This window comes from Scheffersomyces spartinae, assembly GCF_019049425.1.
Source record: "Scheffersomyces spartinae strain ARV_011 chromosome Unknown scaffold_24, whole genome shotgun sequence".
Taxonomy (NCBI): domain Eukaryota; kingdom Fungi; phylum Ascomycota; class Pichiomycetes; order Serinales; family Debaryomycetaceae; genus Lizanozyma; species Lizanozyma spartinae.
Genome location: NW_025065071.1, coordinates 55,149 through 73,781, shown reverse-complemented (window position 1 = coordinate 73,781; position 18,633 = coordinate 55,149). Strand labels below are relative to the sequence as shown.

Genomic DNA, 18,633 nt, shown 5'->3' with positions numbered 1-18,633 from the left:
TTTGTTTTTGTCTTGATAGAATGATTAAGTCATGTCCTCCTTAATCATACGGTAAGGTTTAACGTATAATTTTGGTAGCGGTGTTATTTTTTCAGTGTATGATGCAGGAGTTTCCATACAAAAAAGTAAAAATTCATGACATTACAAGTCTTTTATTAGAAGATTGTGGAATCGCATTTAATAAAATTTTCAAGTTTTACTATAAGTGTTATACTGCTGTTGTAATTGTAACTTTACCAACGTTCTACAAGCCACTGAAATTGAATGTCTTGCTTATTACTCGAGTTTCTGTTCATTTACGCTTGACAGTAGAGTTGCGCTTGATACCCAATTCAAGCAATCCAGCCCGTACATACATATTTCGCATCCTGCAACTCCTGATCTGGGGTACCAAAATGTACCGTATTCTAAAAGCTGAAGAAAACACAATACAATACAATACAATACAAAACGATAATAAGAATAAATTATTCAAGAATAACTATGAACTTGTCATACACCCAAAGAGTAACAGTCAACGGAAATTTGCTCGCTTGTTGTGTCATTTTAGGTAGCACTTTGGGACCCCCTGTCTAACGAAAGATGTTCATTGCTGAATTCCGACATGACATTTAATTAACGTTGTTTTAAAGTAAGGTGATTGAGTATAAAGAAAGACGCCATCAAATGACCATCTCATGATAATCTCCAGGTTTGCAGACAAGTCTCAATCTTTATTCTGCTTTGGGTAGCGCTGCAGAATTGTTTATGCAAGGTTGTGTAATTTTCCTGGCTTACCTGTATATAATGCGTTGTTTTAATGCAGACAGAGATTGGTGGCACAGTTTAATCATGTCTGTCGTAAATTTGACTAGTACAGGTACACTGAATAATTTCACACAACTAACTCTCGTTAAAAACGTATGGATGTAACTAACGTGCCGGAAACCGGGGACCATATTTTCACATTTTCTTAATACCAAGCTTGAATGAAGATGAATAGCAGCCTCAAATTCAAGGAATGTGGTTGGAGTCTAGGTCTGTTGGTTATTGTACGTTAAGGGGGCAAGACCTGCCAGTAAGTTGCTGTGTATTTTTTTTATTGTAAGTTGAATAAGTCGTAGTAGCAACAATATTAGTCATGTTATAATATCTGTAACATTAATGATGCGGTTATTGCTGTCTATAAGTCAAACAAGTCATTCATTACACCTACTCTTATTTTATGCTACCATAAGACATTAGGTAGTTGAGGTGGATTACCTGACATATTTCTTATAAATGTCTGATACTCAATACCACATGAAGCTTTAGCTTAGGCTTAAGAAGGAAAATTATGTGCTTAATTTAGACGTAGTTGCTGTATTTGCAAGTACGTAGAATAAAATCAGCTGGTGTCCTTTTTCCACGGGACTAATGTTGGCGCACACGCATGCAAGCTGATAATAATGCGTTATTGTGTTGGCTCTAGGCTTATTGTGAGAAATCTTTTTTAAGTCAAACATCAGACATTTTCTACAATATACGTATTGCGATATACATATTGCCTATTTATGTATGATGGGCACTATATGTATAGTCCAAAGTAGAATAACAGTGCACATAGTACAGCCATGTATTGAAATACAGCATCAGCATTTAGCGACGGGGGCTTCCATTTTCTTGAGTTTATTTTTTTATTTCAGACACTCCGACAATTATTCTTCCTTCCACGCAATTTGTGCGAATATATAATAATATGTAATATGTATGCACAAGTCAAATGAAATCAATCTCTGGAACCTTATATCAAATCTCAAGTAGTATACCCTAAATATAGAAAATACGCACCTATTTATAGATGGATGCGCAGTCATGTATAAGTACTAATGCGTTTTTAGATGTGAACCTAAATTGTTACATTTGTATTGAAAAAAAAAAAAAGATTAATATCACAACGAGTTCGTTAATAGTTAACTCCAAGCAAGACAAGTGACGCATCTTAAGCATTTCATCTGGCATATTAATACATCTACTTTAATGCGTCTCGTTCCACTATGTACCGATAATGAATCTTCAAAGGTGTAACGGCTACTAAACGAACTCCTTCCATATAGTGTCGTTGCAAATGTTTAGCGAATTCAATAATCTGGGTCTCATGCAGAGAAAATAACCGTTTTATCTTTGTGGTCCGCATTAGGTAATGTGGACTGCTTCCTTCAACGCACTATTTTATACGACTATTACATCCCTCACTAAGGGTCCAATACATTAAGAGGATTCCATTTATTACAACTGACAACTGCAATTCTAATTCAATATATTCCTTGCAGAGAACCAAGCTCCTTTATAACCTCTGTTTCACTATATACAAATAACTTTTTAGGCTTAGCCAAATCGTTTACGATATAACATTTGAAATGCTTCTCCAAATCTATAAGCTCCCAAGCCAATAAGAAGGACTCCTGTTATCCTCACAGACTTCTGCCACCAAATTGGATTCTTTTTCAAATCTATCTTACCGGTTTTAGAGTCCTTTAATGGGAATCCCGAACTGAAATAAGCTCCACCCCCTACGCAGAGAATTGATTGGATAATTGTACACGGAATACATGAACTTTCCACTTCTTCATTGGAAAGTGGCCGAGAGGGAGGGGGATTAAATACCGAAAGGATGTTTGACATAATTGAATATGTTAAAGATCCTTGTTATTTATTGGAAGTACCTTGACTCTGTAGGACTCTAACTGTAGCAATAATCACTTGTACTTTGCCTTCGAGCTCACTGCTATTTAAATCAGCTCATCATGACACAAACCCAAGTCTTTGCTAAACGATCAAATGATTCGATTTTTGGTCTCCTGCCGCCGTTAATTTTATCCTGTTTCTATGTTGCTGTCGCAAGACGCTCGATCCACTGTATAAGCTGTACTGATTATCTTGTTTAACCCAATGCTTATTTGTAGTTTGATATTACTAGGTTTTCATCAAATAACGTTAATGCTGGTAAACACGTGATATGTTTGATCACGTGACTACATTTTTACCTTCAATCAGACATTTCTCCACTTAAAACTCTTGTTCTGTTCAATTCATTGCTCTATTACAATTAACAATCCATTTCGGATATGAGGAACCTTTCTAGACTCCTTCCTAAAGGTCCATTGACAAGGACCATAAACCATTTGTTTCCAACTGTCCGAACTAGTCTATTATTAACACGCCGATCACTAGCTTCGCAATATGACTACTCTAATCCATATCCATCTCCACCTCCCCCTCCACCTGGCAACAACCACCTTGTTCCTCCAATTCGTTCACGGTCTAGATTTGGATGGATAGCTAGTAAGGCATTGTGGGGGATTCTTCTTTTGGCTACGATCCCCTTGGCTTACAAGGAGTACTGGCCCCATCATACATTTCCAACCTCAGTGGCCAAATTGTTACGTAAGGGACTTTGGGCTGAAAGTAATAAAGGAGAGTACGACTACCAGCTTGCTCTTAAGTATTACATTGAAGCATTAGATGAAGCTAAAAATCTTAAACTTGATCCAATCAGTGATGAATACACCGGTATCCAATTGAAAATAGCTGAAATGCTTGAAAGACTTTCAATGTATGAAGAAGCATTCCTTATCTATTCTGAAATCCTGACGCTTTATTTGACTGTATTGACGGCACAACCTGATAATCCAAACTTTAAGCCTTTAACCATGGATCAAAGAGATCATCTTATTATGAAGGACCTTCGGTTAGCAGTGAAAATAGGTCGTGAATTAGAGAACCCTAATCTTATGAAACCTTTCATGATGACTCATTTGCTTATAGCCACAGATCAAATATGTCGTAAATTGGGTCATGGTGCTAATTTAGCATCAGCAGTTGAATATGTGCAAAGAAATGCTGTGGTCAATGGTACGTCCACCAAAGTATCATCTCAACCGTTATTAATGAAACCATCCAAACGAGGTTCTGTTCAAGTTGTGAAGAAAACTGAAGATTCCTTAATTGTAAGTTGTGGAGATGGTACTACCCTTGAAATAGTACAGAATCCTGATGCCTGGGAACCATTTATTGATGAGTATTTCCAAGCTAGTGACATTTATATATTATCGTTGATATTACTTGAAGACATTACTGGAGCATTTGAATCTTCCATTAACTTATGGGAACAAATGATTCTTGCTGATTATAGAGTTCCTCACAGATTCTTACAACATACTTGCAACATTGGATCGTTATGTTTCAATAGAGCTGAACAATATGAATATGGAGAAATCAAATTAAGAAGAGAGATTGCAAAGACTTTGGGCATTGAGGACCATCTTAGTCTTACTGCAGAGCAAATAGAGGCAAGTGATAAAGTATCTCGTGTTGATAAAGATGCCTTTAGGGAGTTAGTGAAGCAAAAGGACTTTAGTATCGGTGAAGCAAAGTCCACCTATGAAATGGTATTAAATGCAATTAAAGAGAATCACCAAGCAGATATCGATAAGCATGCGGATGTCATCAATTCTGATACCTCAAAGGAAATCCAAAACACAAGATATGTTGCTGAAAGTTCCGCCTTAGCTTCCTATGGTTTGGGTGTTATCAATTTGCATTTAGGTAAGTTTGATGATGCTGAAAGATATTTACGAGAGGCTCGCATAAAGGCAAAGAAGATTGAGTATGGAATGTTAATTGACAACATTGAAGATGAGTTGGGCAAGGTGTTCAGGGAAAGGTCTCAACAAAGCCAGTAAAGCGATTCGGTTTTAAAGGACTCTATTCTATATAAATAGGTAGTTTATATTTTATTCAGTTGTTTGCCTTAGGTTTAACCTTGCAATAATGGTGTATCTTGTTGATCAATGGGTTTAACATGGTTGAATAATCTGTTCCAAATCGTTGGTTTCAAATATTGCTTCACCTTATGTTGGTATATTTCTTCGAATGAAGGAGGCTCAATTTCTTGTGGAGGAACATCTTCCATTGAAGGGATATCATTATCATTCCTTGGACCAGCTATACCACTTGACCCACTAGGAATGGCACCTAATAAAGGTGTTCTTTGATGCTGAGCTGGAACTGAAGCATTTGCTGCTGCTGCCGCTAATAATGGAACTTCTGAATTAGATAATATGGTTGGATCTCTAGCCACTGAAGCCGCGGATCTAACAGAACTCAATTTTCTTATGGAAGAAGCAGAACTTGCTCCATTATTTGAACCTCTACCGGAGTGGAAAGAAAAGATTGAGGAAGAATCATCAAAAACAGAACCCATATCTTCCAAAGTTAATCCTTTAGTTTCAGGGAAAAGAAATTCCACGGCTAAGAACGAAAGGAAACAAGAAGTTGCAGGAAACAAATAAGTTTTCCATTTAATTGAAGCCAATAAAATTGGAGTCATTTCACCCACAATAAAGTTGAATAACCAATTTGTTGCAGTTGATAAAGCTGCACCTTTTGATCTTACTGAATTGGGAAAGATTTCACTCATTAACCACGGGATAGGGCCCCAACTATATCCAAAAGCAGCATTGGTAACCACCACACAAGCCACCACCACATTGGGAGTATATTTGTTATTCAACATTAATGAATATGCAATCAAGAGCAAAGGCACACCCATAAGAATGGCTCCTGATAAGAGTAATGGTTTCCTACCCCATGAATCAACCAAATACCATGGAGGTATTGTGGAAAGTATATAAATGATAGAATTAAGTCCAGTCATTAAAATAGCCAGTCTACCAACCCAACCTGCCAGTTCAAATATCATAGGAGCATAATAAGCAATGATATTTATACCATTCATTTGAGCAAACATTTGAGAGAAACATGCAACAGAAACTCTTTTAGCATATTTATGAAATAAATATGAATAAGATCTTTCTCCACCTTCAACTCGAGCAATTAAAATGCTTTCCTTTATGTTTCTAAATTCTTGTCTGGCAAAATAATCCTCAACATCACCATTCCCATACAAATCTGCAATCACTATCATTCCTTCAAGATCATGGTTATGATCAAGTAACCATCTTGGAGTTTCCACAATCAAGAATGTTCCCAAAAATAACATGGTTCCAATGACACATTGAACAAATAAAGGAGATCTCCAAGAATAATCGTTTTCAATAAATGAAAACCCATAATCAACCCAAATACTTGAAGAATATCCAATTATATTCCCTGTGAATTCCAAACAAGCATAAAACCCTCTATCTTCTGGAGGACTGATTTCACTTTGATAGCATGGGATAATGGTTGTTAAAAACCCAATAGCAATCCCGCTAATCAACCTACCACAACCTAAATTGATTATATTGACTGAAGTACATTGAGTAAGTCCTCCAACAACGAAAATAAATGAACCATACCTGATGGTTCTTCTTCTACCCCAAATATCACCGGCTTTCCCAGCTACAAATGATGAGAAAAGGGCTCCAATCTCTAAAATGGCTATCATGGTACCAATAGCCGCTGGGCTAGGGTCTTTATAGTAATCTTTGAAATATTTGTTGGTTAAGAGAGACGACATCAATCCTTGTTCAAACCCGAAGATAAACACTCCCAATGAAACAAAGATCGAGGTGAAATTTAAAAGAGCTCTCCCTACAAGCAATGTATCCTTAATCTGGATATGTTGATGAGGTTCCGAGCTCTTACTAACTGATGATATCCCACTCATATGTGTTGATGTACGTAATCTCTACTCATTAAGGAGTGATTTACCAACCAGTTAAAACGTTAATGCAACACGGTCGGAAGAAAGGAACACGTTAAGCTTAACGTAGCAGCAGCTTATGGGTCTATTTATATCAAATCTTATATCCGACCAACACCGGGTCAAAGGAGAACTGATAATAACAAGAATGACGTTGATCTTGGTCTTAAATATATGTTGATTCAAAGATAAAGATTGGTGTCGGGTGTTGTTTATGTGCAGGATATTGCACGACTCCTAATTCTCGTCTATATACCGGATATGACGTAAGCTACGAACCTTTTTATTTCTTTGATGTTTGTTGATCGATTCTATCTTATATTCTTCAATCTTGAGGTATTCAAATGAACGTCAATATCTAATCTATCTGAATCTTCTTCAATCTTCTTCAACCGTTCGCTTTGACTATCCAATTCCAGTCCAATCAATTTGGCAGTGGAGTTCAACTTCTTTGCGTAATTCCCAATTTGATCCAAGTTGTTACCTATTTGTTTCTCCATTTCATCATCTTCCGAATCCGGTTCAATCTGGTACCTTTGGGCAGCCTCTAAATGTTGTTGATCGCGGTAACTTCTATAAGTTTCTGAACTAGTTGAGTTACTTGATAATCCTTGTTTAACACGTTGTTCGCTCTCATACATTCCGGACCGGTTCCGGTCACGTGTGTACTTTTCAGTAGCCAATTGAGCCTTCAATTTCTGTTCTGCTGCTTCATACCGCTTCTTCTTGGTAAATGGTGTATAAGTTGGAACGAAAATAGACCGATTAAGACGACGTAACTCATCAACTTTACTGTCTGCGAGTTTGGTTTGAGTATTTGATAAAAGTAAGTTTTGTTCCACATTGTATAAACGTTCAGATTGTGATCCCAACATTCCTAAAGTATTGGTTGCACCAGCATCTGCTTCTTGAGCCATACGAAGGGTATTGACTGTCAGTTGTAGAGACTCTTGCTTAACAAATCTTATATCTTGTTTAATCCTATCGACCTCTTCGTCTTCAGAATTAACTTGTTCTTCTTCAGATGGCACATCTAAAACGTCCAAGTTAAGATCATCTTCCGGGTCTTCTTGATTCAAGTCTAACAGATTAAAATTAAGCTCATTAGGGTCATATGGTGTTTTGGGTTTCCTATTCACGGGTCTATTCTTTGATTGCATAGGATTAGAAGGAATATCATTCAAATCTAAAGTGGACTCGTCATCATTGAATTCGTTAACTCTCGTGCTTCGACCACCAGTACTCCTAGATGTACTAGTTCTGTTAGACGAAGGTGGTTGATAGGGCTTAGCATTAGCATAAGGATTAGATGAAGATGAAGCAAACGTTGCCGTTTGTCCAAGGTTCAACCTTTGTGGTTGCCCTCCATTCATAGCACCATTATTACCTCCATATGGGTTACTGGCATTACCTCCATACGGGTTACTGGTATTGGCATTACCACTATAAGGATTGCTCGTACTCTCATTATTATTATCGTTGTTGGCATAAGGATTGGCTCCACCTCCATTTTGAGCTCCAATATTCGCATATGGATTCACAGGTTGAAGCCCAGGCTTTCTGGCTTGTTTCTCTTGAGCATATTCTTTAAATGCACCAAACTTCTCTTCTCTATGTTTAGGTCTTTGGATCACTTCTTCCGCTGGCTCTTTCTTTTTAAATACCCTTTTGAGCCCCATTATGATGCTTTAATCGGTTCTACGGCTAATGAGATGTGGCTGGTTAAAACTTATGATAATTATTGTTCTTAAAAGAATTCTATAATTGGGTCGCCTCGACTGTCACATTATTTCACTTTGCTCAGGCAGTGCTACAAAAAAAGTGTTATATGCTTACGTAATAAGGTGACAATGGAAGGACGTTGCTATTTTGAACTCATGTAAATGTTTCGGTTAGCATGAGTTTACTAACTATAGAAATATTGGAACTATTAACTATTAATGGCTATACCCCTTCAATCACCCTGTTCCCCTTCACTGCCTTGGTATTTCATCAACCCCTCCTCTCGATCTCATACCATAGAATCCTCAGTGGTCTTGTACAGAGCTCACAATTAATAGACTTCTACGTAGGGAACAGCACATTTTGATATTGGACATACTACTACTTGCCACTTTGATATACATACGATTACTTGGCGTTCTTATGTATACGAATACTCGTGACTAATATTTAGTATTCAAGTGTAGTCCAAAATTCTCACATTTATCATTGGCTTTATTGGTTAATTTTACTAAAACCTTCTAATATGAATGAACTCGTTGTTTTATCCTTGTTAACCCCTTCGATTTATTTCTCTTCTTCATCCCCTCTGCTAGTCCGAGCTATATCCATTCTGCTGGTGTTTGATTCTTCATTCATTCCCCGGCAATACAAAACTCACCCTTTTGAATTTCAAGACTCCGGGAAGAGCACCACATCTATATTCAAGATTAACTTAGATGTAAACTAATATATACTACTGTTGCACTATAACAACCCGGCTTACCCCCACCTGCCCCCTAATGGCCTACTCCGGTTCCTTAAACACTTTAGCACTTTGATTGGTGTGTGCTACCATATTGCTATTGTTCTGTAAACGTGCACAATAATGCAGATTTCCTAACATGGGCTTCGGAGTTTCTCATGCCGATACAACAACAATAATAACAATATTAATACCATTCTACACGTTTCTGTATATTGCAAGTCAGAGATTGCATGGAGAAAATAATTTACGTTAGTTGTGTTATATAAATAACGGTCTTTTCCCATCAAACTTGGTTCGCGACATGGAACTTGACTTAATCAAATACCCATCTCCTAAAAGACAAAAACTATCACCACCTCCAATGCAGCCATTATTCCCAGAATCATCTGCTACTCCAATGGAGTCTACTGCTTCTTTAACAGTACAAGGCAAGGTTGCCCAAGTCTTCGAAGGTGACGAAAGATTTCTTAATAACTCCAAGGTTAATTCCAATGGTACTTTCACTCCCATTAGTTCGTACGAAGGTTCTAATGATGTTACAATGAGCGATGCTACTGAGTGTCCTTGTGGATATTTGCATGGCCCTGGTCAAGGTGATCACCAAGACCTTCAAGCTGTTGGTTTTGCTAACATTCCTTTGATGCGTGGTCCTGAATAAGAGTGTTTATTCCAGTATTAAATCGTGCTTAATCCTTTGTTAAACTTTACTACGTTGGGTATAGAGCTGAAAAAATTTTCATGGCTGGTTATACTAGTTGGCATCGGTTGCGAATTTTCGGAGTTGGTTTTGTGCGCGGCCGAGTCTCATATCTCGGACTCTTTTGGATCTATAAAGCCATTGGGTCTCTTTAATAATATAATTTGTAAACTATTCCTTTATGCTCGAGGATTTTAATGAGCATTTGGGGCGAAAAGTATCTGTGTCTAAGAGTTTTGTAGTGCTCTTGGATCGGTTGCTTCATTTGGGTAATATAATAATATAATTATAGCAAAGGTCTCGTAGGTTCCGTGTATTTAAAATTGAAATAATCAAGTAATGAATGTTGACTATTGTTTGGTTCTTTTCAGATCATTGACAAACGAATAAAAGGCCCGGTAAATATTTGGCCACTTGGTTGATGGTGCCAAACTCATGTATCATTCAAATGTGCTTTACCCCGATACATATCATTGTTCAATTTACCGTCCACACCATAAAAGTCATTCTCGTGTACTATTATACTTTTAAGCCTACGATGGGTAAATAATGTTGACTGTTTTTCACGTATTTTTACGTGCATAATGTACGGCTGAAGGGTTTCCATACATAAGCATTTACGAAAAGAATAATCATTTCCTGCAACTGTCGATAGTAACTAGAAGATGACGTCAGGTGATTCTAAATGATTATAACCCGATTTTTAAGTATCTATGTACATGTTTATTGTACCCAGTAGAGATATATTTGTGAATGCATAGGTATAAGCATTCGAAATTACATATAAATTGAAGGAGTAACTTACTAGACAATGCCCCTTCTATGTCAATGAGCTCTTAGCTATGGCCACATTGACTAGTTCTATTTGACATGGGTGTACGAAGATATACAGCAAGGTGTGAGTTTAGTTCTATGGATTTTCAATACTGTAGAACTGTTCAATGCCACGTGAGTCTCTTTACGTTTAGCAACCGCTACATTCACCGTACAGGTGTGGTAGTGCTTGAAACACCACAAAGGCCCCTTTGTAAACAAACGCTACAAAGCGAGATAAACTGTGAAACGATGTCATGCATATCAACTTGTTTCTAGCAGTATTTGACAAAGGTGGATCTCTGAATTGCTTTGACAGGTTGTACATTTCAAACCGGCCTATGCCTTACAGCCAAGTTTGACTTGTTTGCGTTGTTAGTTCTTCGACACAATAGTCACTAAAAAGTGATACGCCGTAACACTTCTTGGCCACCATATCGTAAGTTGTGGAGTCCGACGATTTACACATACATTTGTATCTCGCACGTCAAATGTCATTTGTCTGATTCTCTTTCTGTCTGTCTGTCTGTCTGCTATCCTCCACAATTAGCACGTCAATCCGATGGAAGTATGGAAGTCGTCTTTAGACTGTTTCATGATGTCAGTGATCACGAATTAGCGGGTTTATAATGATAATAATAACTATTTAAAGACTGTCCACAATAAGCCTCTCAAGCGAGGGGTTTGGGTGCGTGTGTGCACAGCCCATTTGGCTCTAACTCTTGACAGCACGACGCCTGCTAATAAGACGACACATGCTAAATATGCATTGTAGTATGCAAAAGCCCTGGCTGTGGCTTATTATTCCTACATGTTGATCGGTAAACCCGGCTTAGTATGTTGTGTGTCCGATTCCTTTGGAGAAATATACTTTTCATTTAAACGTTTGCATTGCTTCAATTGATTGGTTACCGATCTACTTAACTTTAGGCATCTTCATTTGTTATTATTATTATTATGTTAGTTGGTCATTTGTTATCTGCAGCTGGTCTTCTATTGGCTTCAGGTGTGTTGGCCAATCAAGTGCCTCAGATCGACTTCCTCGTCCGCAGAGGTAATAGTTACTCCGAAAGTAAATTTGGAGCCAACTTTGAAATCAAAGAAGTCTTCAATGCTAAAAGAAATGAAATCGAATTGATATTGACAAATCAAGGAACTTTTTACCTGGCCGAAGTTACCGTTGGCTCCAATAACCAATCAATGGATGTTCTTATCGATACCGGGTCTTCAGATTTCTGGTTACTTTCATCCAATGTTGTTTGTGTTGATAGGAATTGGTTACTGACGGTTAGTCCATCTATTATAACTCAATCTCCTTTGTCAAAAAAAAGAGATTTGAATAGACGTCAACATCCAACTCCAATTAAAAGACCTATTAAAGCAGTTATTAGTGACGTTGGTCCAGCTTCAGCTGCTCAAACAGATATACAAACATTATCAACTTATTCTACAACCAATACTTGTACTCTGTATGGGACATTCAACACTGGAACTTCTGATACTTTTAAAGCCAATTCAAGTAGCTATGACTTTTATACCTCGTTCCTTGATGGAACCGAAGTAGCAGGTGTATGGGCTGTGGATAATGTTCTCATTGGTGGTATTTCCCTTGAGAATGTCACTTTTGGTGTAGGAGAAGTTGCTACATCTTATCCAGGACTTTTGGGTATTGGTATGGAAGGGTTAGAATCAACCAATTCAGGTCCTAATCCTTATACTTATGTTAACTTCCCTGCTAAATTGGTGGAAGAAGGATTAATCAAAAGAAATGCTTTTTCCCTTTATTTGACTGAATCAGGTGGTACAGTTTTATTTGGAGCCGTGGATACAGCCAAATTCCAAGGTTCATTATTCTCTCTCCCATTGGTGAACACTTTAGAAAACCTTGGGTACACCAAACCTATAGAGTTTTCTGTGGCCTTGTCAGGTATGAGCTATAACAATATAACCATCTTCAATTCTAACTTTGCTGCTACTCTTGATTCAGGTACAACCTTATCATACTTCCCCGTTTCTATTATGAACAACCTTGCCAGTACCTTAGGAGCAGTGTATGTTCCAAGCGTGCAACTTTATGCTTTAAGTTGTCCCACGACCTCACAGAATTTGACATTCGATTTCAATGGAGGCGAAATCAATATTCCATTGAACAACTTGATTTCTAGAATTTATGGTCAATGCTTCCTTAACATTTTACCCAAACAAGAAGGTGATGCTAATTTCCTTCTAGGTGATAACTTCTTGCGTCATGCTTATGTTGTTTATGATGCTGATGCCTTAGAAATTGCCATGGCTCCTATCAAAGACACTACCGAAAGTAACATTCTGGTACTTTCTGAGTTTGTTTCTGCCACTCCGGTGGCTGGCTACTCTAATACTAAAGTAGCCACCACTGATTCTTCTCAGAGCTTTCAATCTACTGCTACCAAACTGCTGGTTTCTCAAACGTCGTCCAAAAAGAATGATGGTGGCATTATCAATGCCTCGTCTACTTCTCTGATGTTTGTTTTCTTATTGAGTATATTCACTTTTATTATGTAAAAGTTTAGGTTATATTAGCTAATGTATTTGATTGAGCCATGCACGACTGATGCCAATTATATATCCTTTTTTGGACAACCCTAAATAAATTTACGCGTCCTTCTCATCAATTAAAAGTGACTGTCAAATAAAAGTACCTGTCACATTTCACCAACCATAGACGATAGACAATAGAAGCTAGACAATACAATGTCAAGTCCACCACAACTGTCGCCCAGAAAGCGTACACAAGGAGAAAGAGACGACGATGATGAGAGAAGTTCGCAGCCAGGGACATCTCCCATTCATTCGTCACCATACAACATTCCATCATCACCAACTCCGTTCGCACAAGATCGTGAGGATGAAGAGGAAGAAGAGATCAGAGTCACGGGAGTAGAAGATATGGAACCTTCTGATGAAGAGGAGGGTGAGGATTTGATGGAGAATATGGAACGTGATTACAGACGAAACGATACTCAAGATACTTATGATATAACCAATATAGATGATGATGAGTATGAGGCATTAGATTTGGCCACCAGAAGAAGATTAGATATGCAAATGGATCTCAGAGATGAGTTACAAGATCGAGGTGGGGGTCGTAGTCAAGCGTTTTTAGGAGATGAAGACGACAACGAAGACACCAGATTGGATCAGTTTGGTTTACCAGTACAACGTAGAAGACGAAGAGATAGAGAGGAAGATGGATTTGGTGGAGATGGGATGGATGATGAAGACATTGAATTGGATCCTTTCAATGAAGAATTATCATTGGAATCCTTAAGTGACATTAAGGCTCCTTCAATAGCTGAATGGATTATTCAACCTGCTGTTTCCCGTTCCATTGCCAGAGAATTGAAATCGTTTCTTTTAGAATATACAGAGCAAGGGAAGTCTGTCTATGGTAATAGAATCAAGTCTTTGGGTGAAGTCAATGCTGAATCTTTGGAAGTTGATTATGATCATTTAGTGAAAGCAAAAGCAATATTAGCTTTGTTTTTGGCTACATCTCCTCTGGAAATGTTGAAATTGTTCAACATTGTTGCAATGGAAGCTATTGAATTACATTATCCAAATTATACTCAAATCCATCAAGAGGTTCATGTTCGTATCGCTAATTTCCCCAATAAAATGGATTTGAGAGATTTGAGAGAAAACAATTTAAATCATTTGGTTAAAGTTGGAGGTGTTGTCACCAGAAGAACTGGTGTGTTCCCTCAATTGAAATATGTTAAATTTGATTGTCTTAAATGTGGTGTTGTGTTGGGTCCTTATATCCAAGATGCTCATACAGAAGTCAAAGTTTCATTCTGTACTAATTGTCAAAGTAAAGGACCCTTCAGAATAAATTCGGAGAAAACATTATACCGTAATTATCAAAGAATCACCTTACAAGAATCACCTGGTTCTGTTCCTGCTGGTAGATTACCAAGACACAGAGAAGTCATTTTATTATGGGATTTAGTAGATCGTGCTAAACCAGGTGAAGAAATAGAAGTTACAGGTGTATTTAAGAATAGTTATGAAGCTTCATTGAATGCTAAGAATGGGTTTCCTGTTTTTGCAACTGTCATTGAAGCCAATTCAATTCAAAGGAAAGAAGTTGCTGGATTACAAAGTTCCTCTGTATTGAATGATACCATTCGTCCATGGACAGAAGAAGAAGAAACGCAGTTCAGAAAATTGGCAAGAACACCAGGTATAATTGATAAAGTCATTGATTCTATGGCACCTTCTATCTTTGGACATCGTGATATCAAAACTGCAGTTGCTTGTTCATTGTTTTCCGGTGTGCCTAAAGATGTCAATGGGAAGCATTCAATTAGAGGTGATATTAATGTTCTCCTACTTGGTGATCCTGGTACTGCCAAATCTCAAATATTAAAATATGTTGAAATGACAGCCAACAGGGCTGTTTTCGCTACGGGTCAAGGTGCGTCTGCTGTTGGTTTGACAGCTTCTGTGAGAAAGGACCCTATTACTAGGGAATGGACATTAGAAGGTGGAGCATTGGTTTTAGCAGATAAGGGGACATGTTTAATTGATGAATTTGATAAGATGAATGATCAAGATCGTACTTCCATTCATGAAGCTATGGAACAACAATCTATTTCTGTATCTAAAGCTGGTATAGTTACCACTTTACAAGCCCGGTGTTCTATTGTTGCAGCAGCTAACCCAAATGGAGGACGTTACAATTCCACCTTACCATTATCACAAAATGTCAATTTGACTGAACCTATTTTGTCACGTTTTGATATTTTATGTGTGGTTCGAGATTTGGTTGATCCTGAAGTTGATGGAAGATTGGCAGAATTCGTTATTGATTCACATTTCAACTCTCATCCAGAACAGAAGAAGAAGAAGGAAGAAGAAGAGGAAGAAGTAGAAGAGAAGAAGCATGGTAACCCCCCAATAAAGCAAGAATTATTAGCAAAGTATATTTACTATGCGAGAACTAAAATATACCCTCGGTTGCAACAGATGGATATGGATAAAGTTGCTAGGGTGTATGCGGATTTGAGAAGAGAATCGATAACTACTGGGTCCTTCCCAATTACTGTGCGTCATTTGGAATCTATCATTAGAATTGCTGAACTGTTTGCTAAGATGAGACTAAGTGATTTTGTTAGTCAAAGTGATTTGAACAGAGCCATTAAAGTAAGCATTGATAGTTTTGTTGGTGCACAAAAAATAGCTGTGAGGAAACAGTTGCAAAAGTCATTCCAAAAGTACACTTTGCCCTCCAGAAGAAGACCCAACTGAGTTTGTATGTATTAATATTTGTAGTATAATTTACTGTTGAAGTAGATAATTGGTATAGTGTATATCTTTGTGTCATATATATATATATTTGTGTCATATTTTGTCAACGCGTATACAACATCAAAATCAAAGAAGGCAATTCAAACCAAGCTGGGGGTAGCCAAAGCCAAACGTCCAAGACAATAATAAGAATGCTAAATTTAGATGAGTATGTGGATGTACTAAAAGGTTGTACAAGAGGAACAGGAAAGACCACTAACATTCTCTCTAGAACCATTGTCAATATACGACAGTGTAAACACATACCAGAAGCAGATGTGGCCGAGCTCTGTTCCAAAGTAATAGAGATTCTTATAGAAGAGCCCAACATCCAACATGTGGACACACCGGTGACTATATGCGGAGATATACATGGGCAACTCCATGATTTGCTCACGCTACTAGCTACCGGGAACGAATGTCCGGAAACGCAGTACTTATTCCTTGGAGACTTTGTTGATCGAGGGTTCTATTCATTGGAGTGTTTCCTACTACTAATTGCATTAAAAGTCCGCTATCCTGATCGCATCACACTTATAAGAGGGAACCACGAACTGCGACAGATCACTACGGTTTATGGGTTTTATGACGAATGTGTTCGGAAATATGGTAGTGTGAACGTTTGGAGGTTTTGTAGTGAGGTGTTTGATTATCTTTCATTGGGGGCACTTGTGGGGGGTAAAGGGGGGGTTTTTTGCATACACGGAGGTTTAAGTCCGGATATTGATACTATAGATCAAATTAGAATCTTAGATAGGAAGCAAGAAGTGCCCCATGAAGGAGGAATGTGTGATCTACTTTGGTCTGATCCAGATGATGTTCCCGGATGGGCCGTACTGCCACGAGGAGCAGGATTTTTATTTGGTGAGAATGAAGTTAACCAATTTCTACATACTAATGATGTGAGTTTAATAGCTCGAGCTCATCAATTGGTTATGGAAGGATATAAGGAAATCTTTGGTGAAAAATTGGTGACAGTATGGTCGGCTCCCAATTATTGTTATAGATGTGGGAATGTCGCAAGTGTATTAACCATTGATGATAATTTACAACGGAATTATAAGGTGTTTGAGGCTGCTAATCAAGATATAACAGAATTACCAACTAAACGGTCAACCAATGACTATTTTGTATGACCATTTAATTGGTCATTCACCTAGGTATCCATGTATTCTTGTATTACTTCAGCCACCAGTTTCATTGACATACTTTCGTACTGAGGCAAGCCAAGTTAATACCTCGTCATCAAATGCATTAGATTCGTCTACGACAGTTTTAGGATGGCCTGTCGCATTACCATGAGTAATTACGTGTCTCATTTTTCATTTGCAGCCCCAGAGCTATTGTCAAACTGCCAACCTCCATTCCTCCGGTGTGCTTGCATTACATGAGCGAACAAGGATATCACTAATGCCAAACTTGATAACCAAGTACATGGTGTCAAACGTAGCACCATAGTTTTAGGCACAAGTACACCCAAATAGTCAAGAAATGACAATAAAAATGCTAAAAACAACACAGTAAATACGTTTGTACTTACAGAGGCATTTAAAATTATAGCGCCGTCAAATGCGACTTGTACCCATCCTGTTTTCTCTAAGCTGTATTCAGTCATTGTACTCAAAACTCCAGAGAATAAGATCCCTACCTCATCAACATCGCCATACTTAACTGAATTCATCACTTCACCTTTACTGACAAAAATATGCTCAAGTATCTGTCCTGTTGCAAACAACACAACATTTAATATGACAAGACCTGTTACTATTGCTTGCATCGCCTTGAAAAATGTATCTTTAGCATCTTGTAGCCTGTCGACTGAAGAAGACTCTAGGTCACAATTACTGGCACAACCTTCCCAATGATAAACATATTTAGGGGGTGGCAGCGACCTATAGTGTATTATTATTCAATAGTAGTTATACTATTCGCTTTGATATTTAGAGCAGTATTATTCCTGCTTAGCTACTTCTTCCTATTGTTGTAATAGTATGCAAATAACATGTACGCAATCGTTTGAGCTCGGAATGAGCTGCGTGCTATAATCGTTACGAGGATGGTAGTGAAATTTTTAAAATGCGGCACATGAGCGTTGGTGAAAAGTTTTAGAATGACGACATTATGTTTCTGGTTCGGATAAATTCTTATTGTGCAGAATAAATATGCAAACTGCGTGCTTTATTATCGCTGCGATATTTCAATCTCGCTTGGGTACTTCTGTGTGCGCTTTTTATACACACCTAGACTTACAGGTTAAGTGAAAAGTCACGACCAAGTCATCTTGAAGGTAAAGATCGAAAATAAAATGCTTTGCTAGTAGCCATACAAAACTACATGACTCTTGATCCGTGTTCGGTATCATATTTGGCCAAGCGTTTCACGCGCTACGTATAGTTCTTGAGGTATTATCAGGTCGCAGTGGGAGGGGCGGTTGTGCATAGTGATCGTTCTGAATCAAAGTCAATTTCAGCCTCCCAGAGTGGCTGCGTACCTACTTCATGCCCCCCTTTCGCGTAGTGACTGTAAGACTGTAAAGGTTGGTTAAGAATTTGATAAGAATAATAGCAAAAGTCAAAGAGTACAAAGAGCAATGCTATGTTAAGATTTGGAGCTATTGTACTCTAGCAAAAAAAATCAAAATCAATCGAACGCAATCAT

General features: G+C 37.9%; 7 protein-coding genes across 7 annotated transcripts; 5 read left to right on the top strand and 2 right to left on the bottom strand.

The window, feature by feature from the left end:
• Positions 1-1,998: 1,998 nt before the first annotated feature.
• KQ657_002849 (uncharacterized protein) lies at positions 1,999-4,703 on the top strand (the record flags this gene model as incomplete). The annotated part of the gene is made up of 2 exons (XM_043193596.1): positions 1,999-2,017; positions 3,301-4,703. The coding sequence occupies 2 exons, from the start codon at positions 1,999-2,001 to the stop codon at positions 4,701-4,703; spliced, it is 1,422 nt and encodes a 473-aa protein (XP_043047265.1).
• A 74-nt stretch (positions 4,704-4,777) lies between these two features.
• On the bottom strand, positions 4,778-6,631 carry HGT3 (Hgt3p; the record flags this gene model as incomplete). The annotated part of the gene is made up of 1 exon (XM_043193595.1): positions 4,778-6,631. One exon carries the CDS (start codon positions 6,629-6,631, stop codon positions 4,778-4,780), a length of 1,854 nt encoding a protein of 617 aa, XP_043047264.1.
• A 347-nt stretch (positions 6,632-6,978) lies between these two features.
• On the bottom strand, positions 6,979-8,346 carry SEC9 (Sec9p; the record flags this gene model as incomplete). Its single annotated transcript, XM_043193594.1, has 1 exon — positions 6,979-8,346. The coding sequence occupies one exon, from the start codon at positions 8,344-8,346 to the stop codon at positions 6,979-6,981; it is 1,368 nt and encodes a 455-aa protein (XP_043047263.1).
• Positions 8,347-9,438: 1,092 nt separating this feature from the next.
• KQ657_002846 (uncharacterized protein) lies at positions 9,439-9,795 on the top strand (the record flags this gene model as incomplete). The annotated part of the gene is made up of 1 exon (XM_043193593.1): positions 9,439-9,795. One exon carries the CDS (start codon positions 9,439-9,441, stop codon positions 9,793-9,795), a length of 357 nt encoding a protein of 118 aa, XP_043047262.1.
• Positions 9,796-11,604: 1,809 nt separating this feature from the next.
• YPS1_2 (pepsin-like aspartic protease) lies at positions 11,605-13,188 on the top strand (the record flags this gene model as incomplete). The annotated part of the gene is made up of 1 exon (XM_043193592.1): positions 11,605-13,188. One exon carries the CDS (start codon positions 11,605-11,607, stop codon positions 13,186-13,188), a length of 1,584 nt encoding a protein of 527 aa, XP_043047261.1.
• Positions 13,189-13,377: 189 nt separating this feature from the next.
• On the top strand, positions 13,378-15,936 carry MCM2 (MCM DNA helicase complex subunit; the record flags this gene model as incomplete). Its single annotated transcript, XM_043193591.1, has 1 exon — positions 13,378-15,936. The coding sequence occupies one exon, from the start codon at positions 13,378-13,380 to the stop codon at positions 15,934-15,936; it is 2,559 nt and encodes an 852-aa protein (XP_043047260.1).
• Positions 15,937-16,127: 191 nt separating this feature from the next.
• PPH3 (phosphoprotein phosphatase PP4 catalytic subunit) lies at positions 16,128-17,111 on the top strand (the record flags this gene model as incomplete). Its single annotated transcript, XM_043193590.1, has 1 exon — positions 16,128-17,111. One exon carries the CDS (start codon positions 16,128-16,130, stop codon positions 17,109-17,111), a length of 984 nt encoding a protein of 327 aa, XP_043047259.1.
• Positions 17,112-18,633: the final 1,522 nt, after the last annotated feature.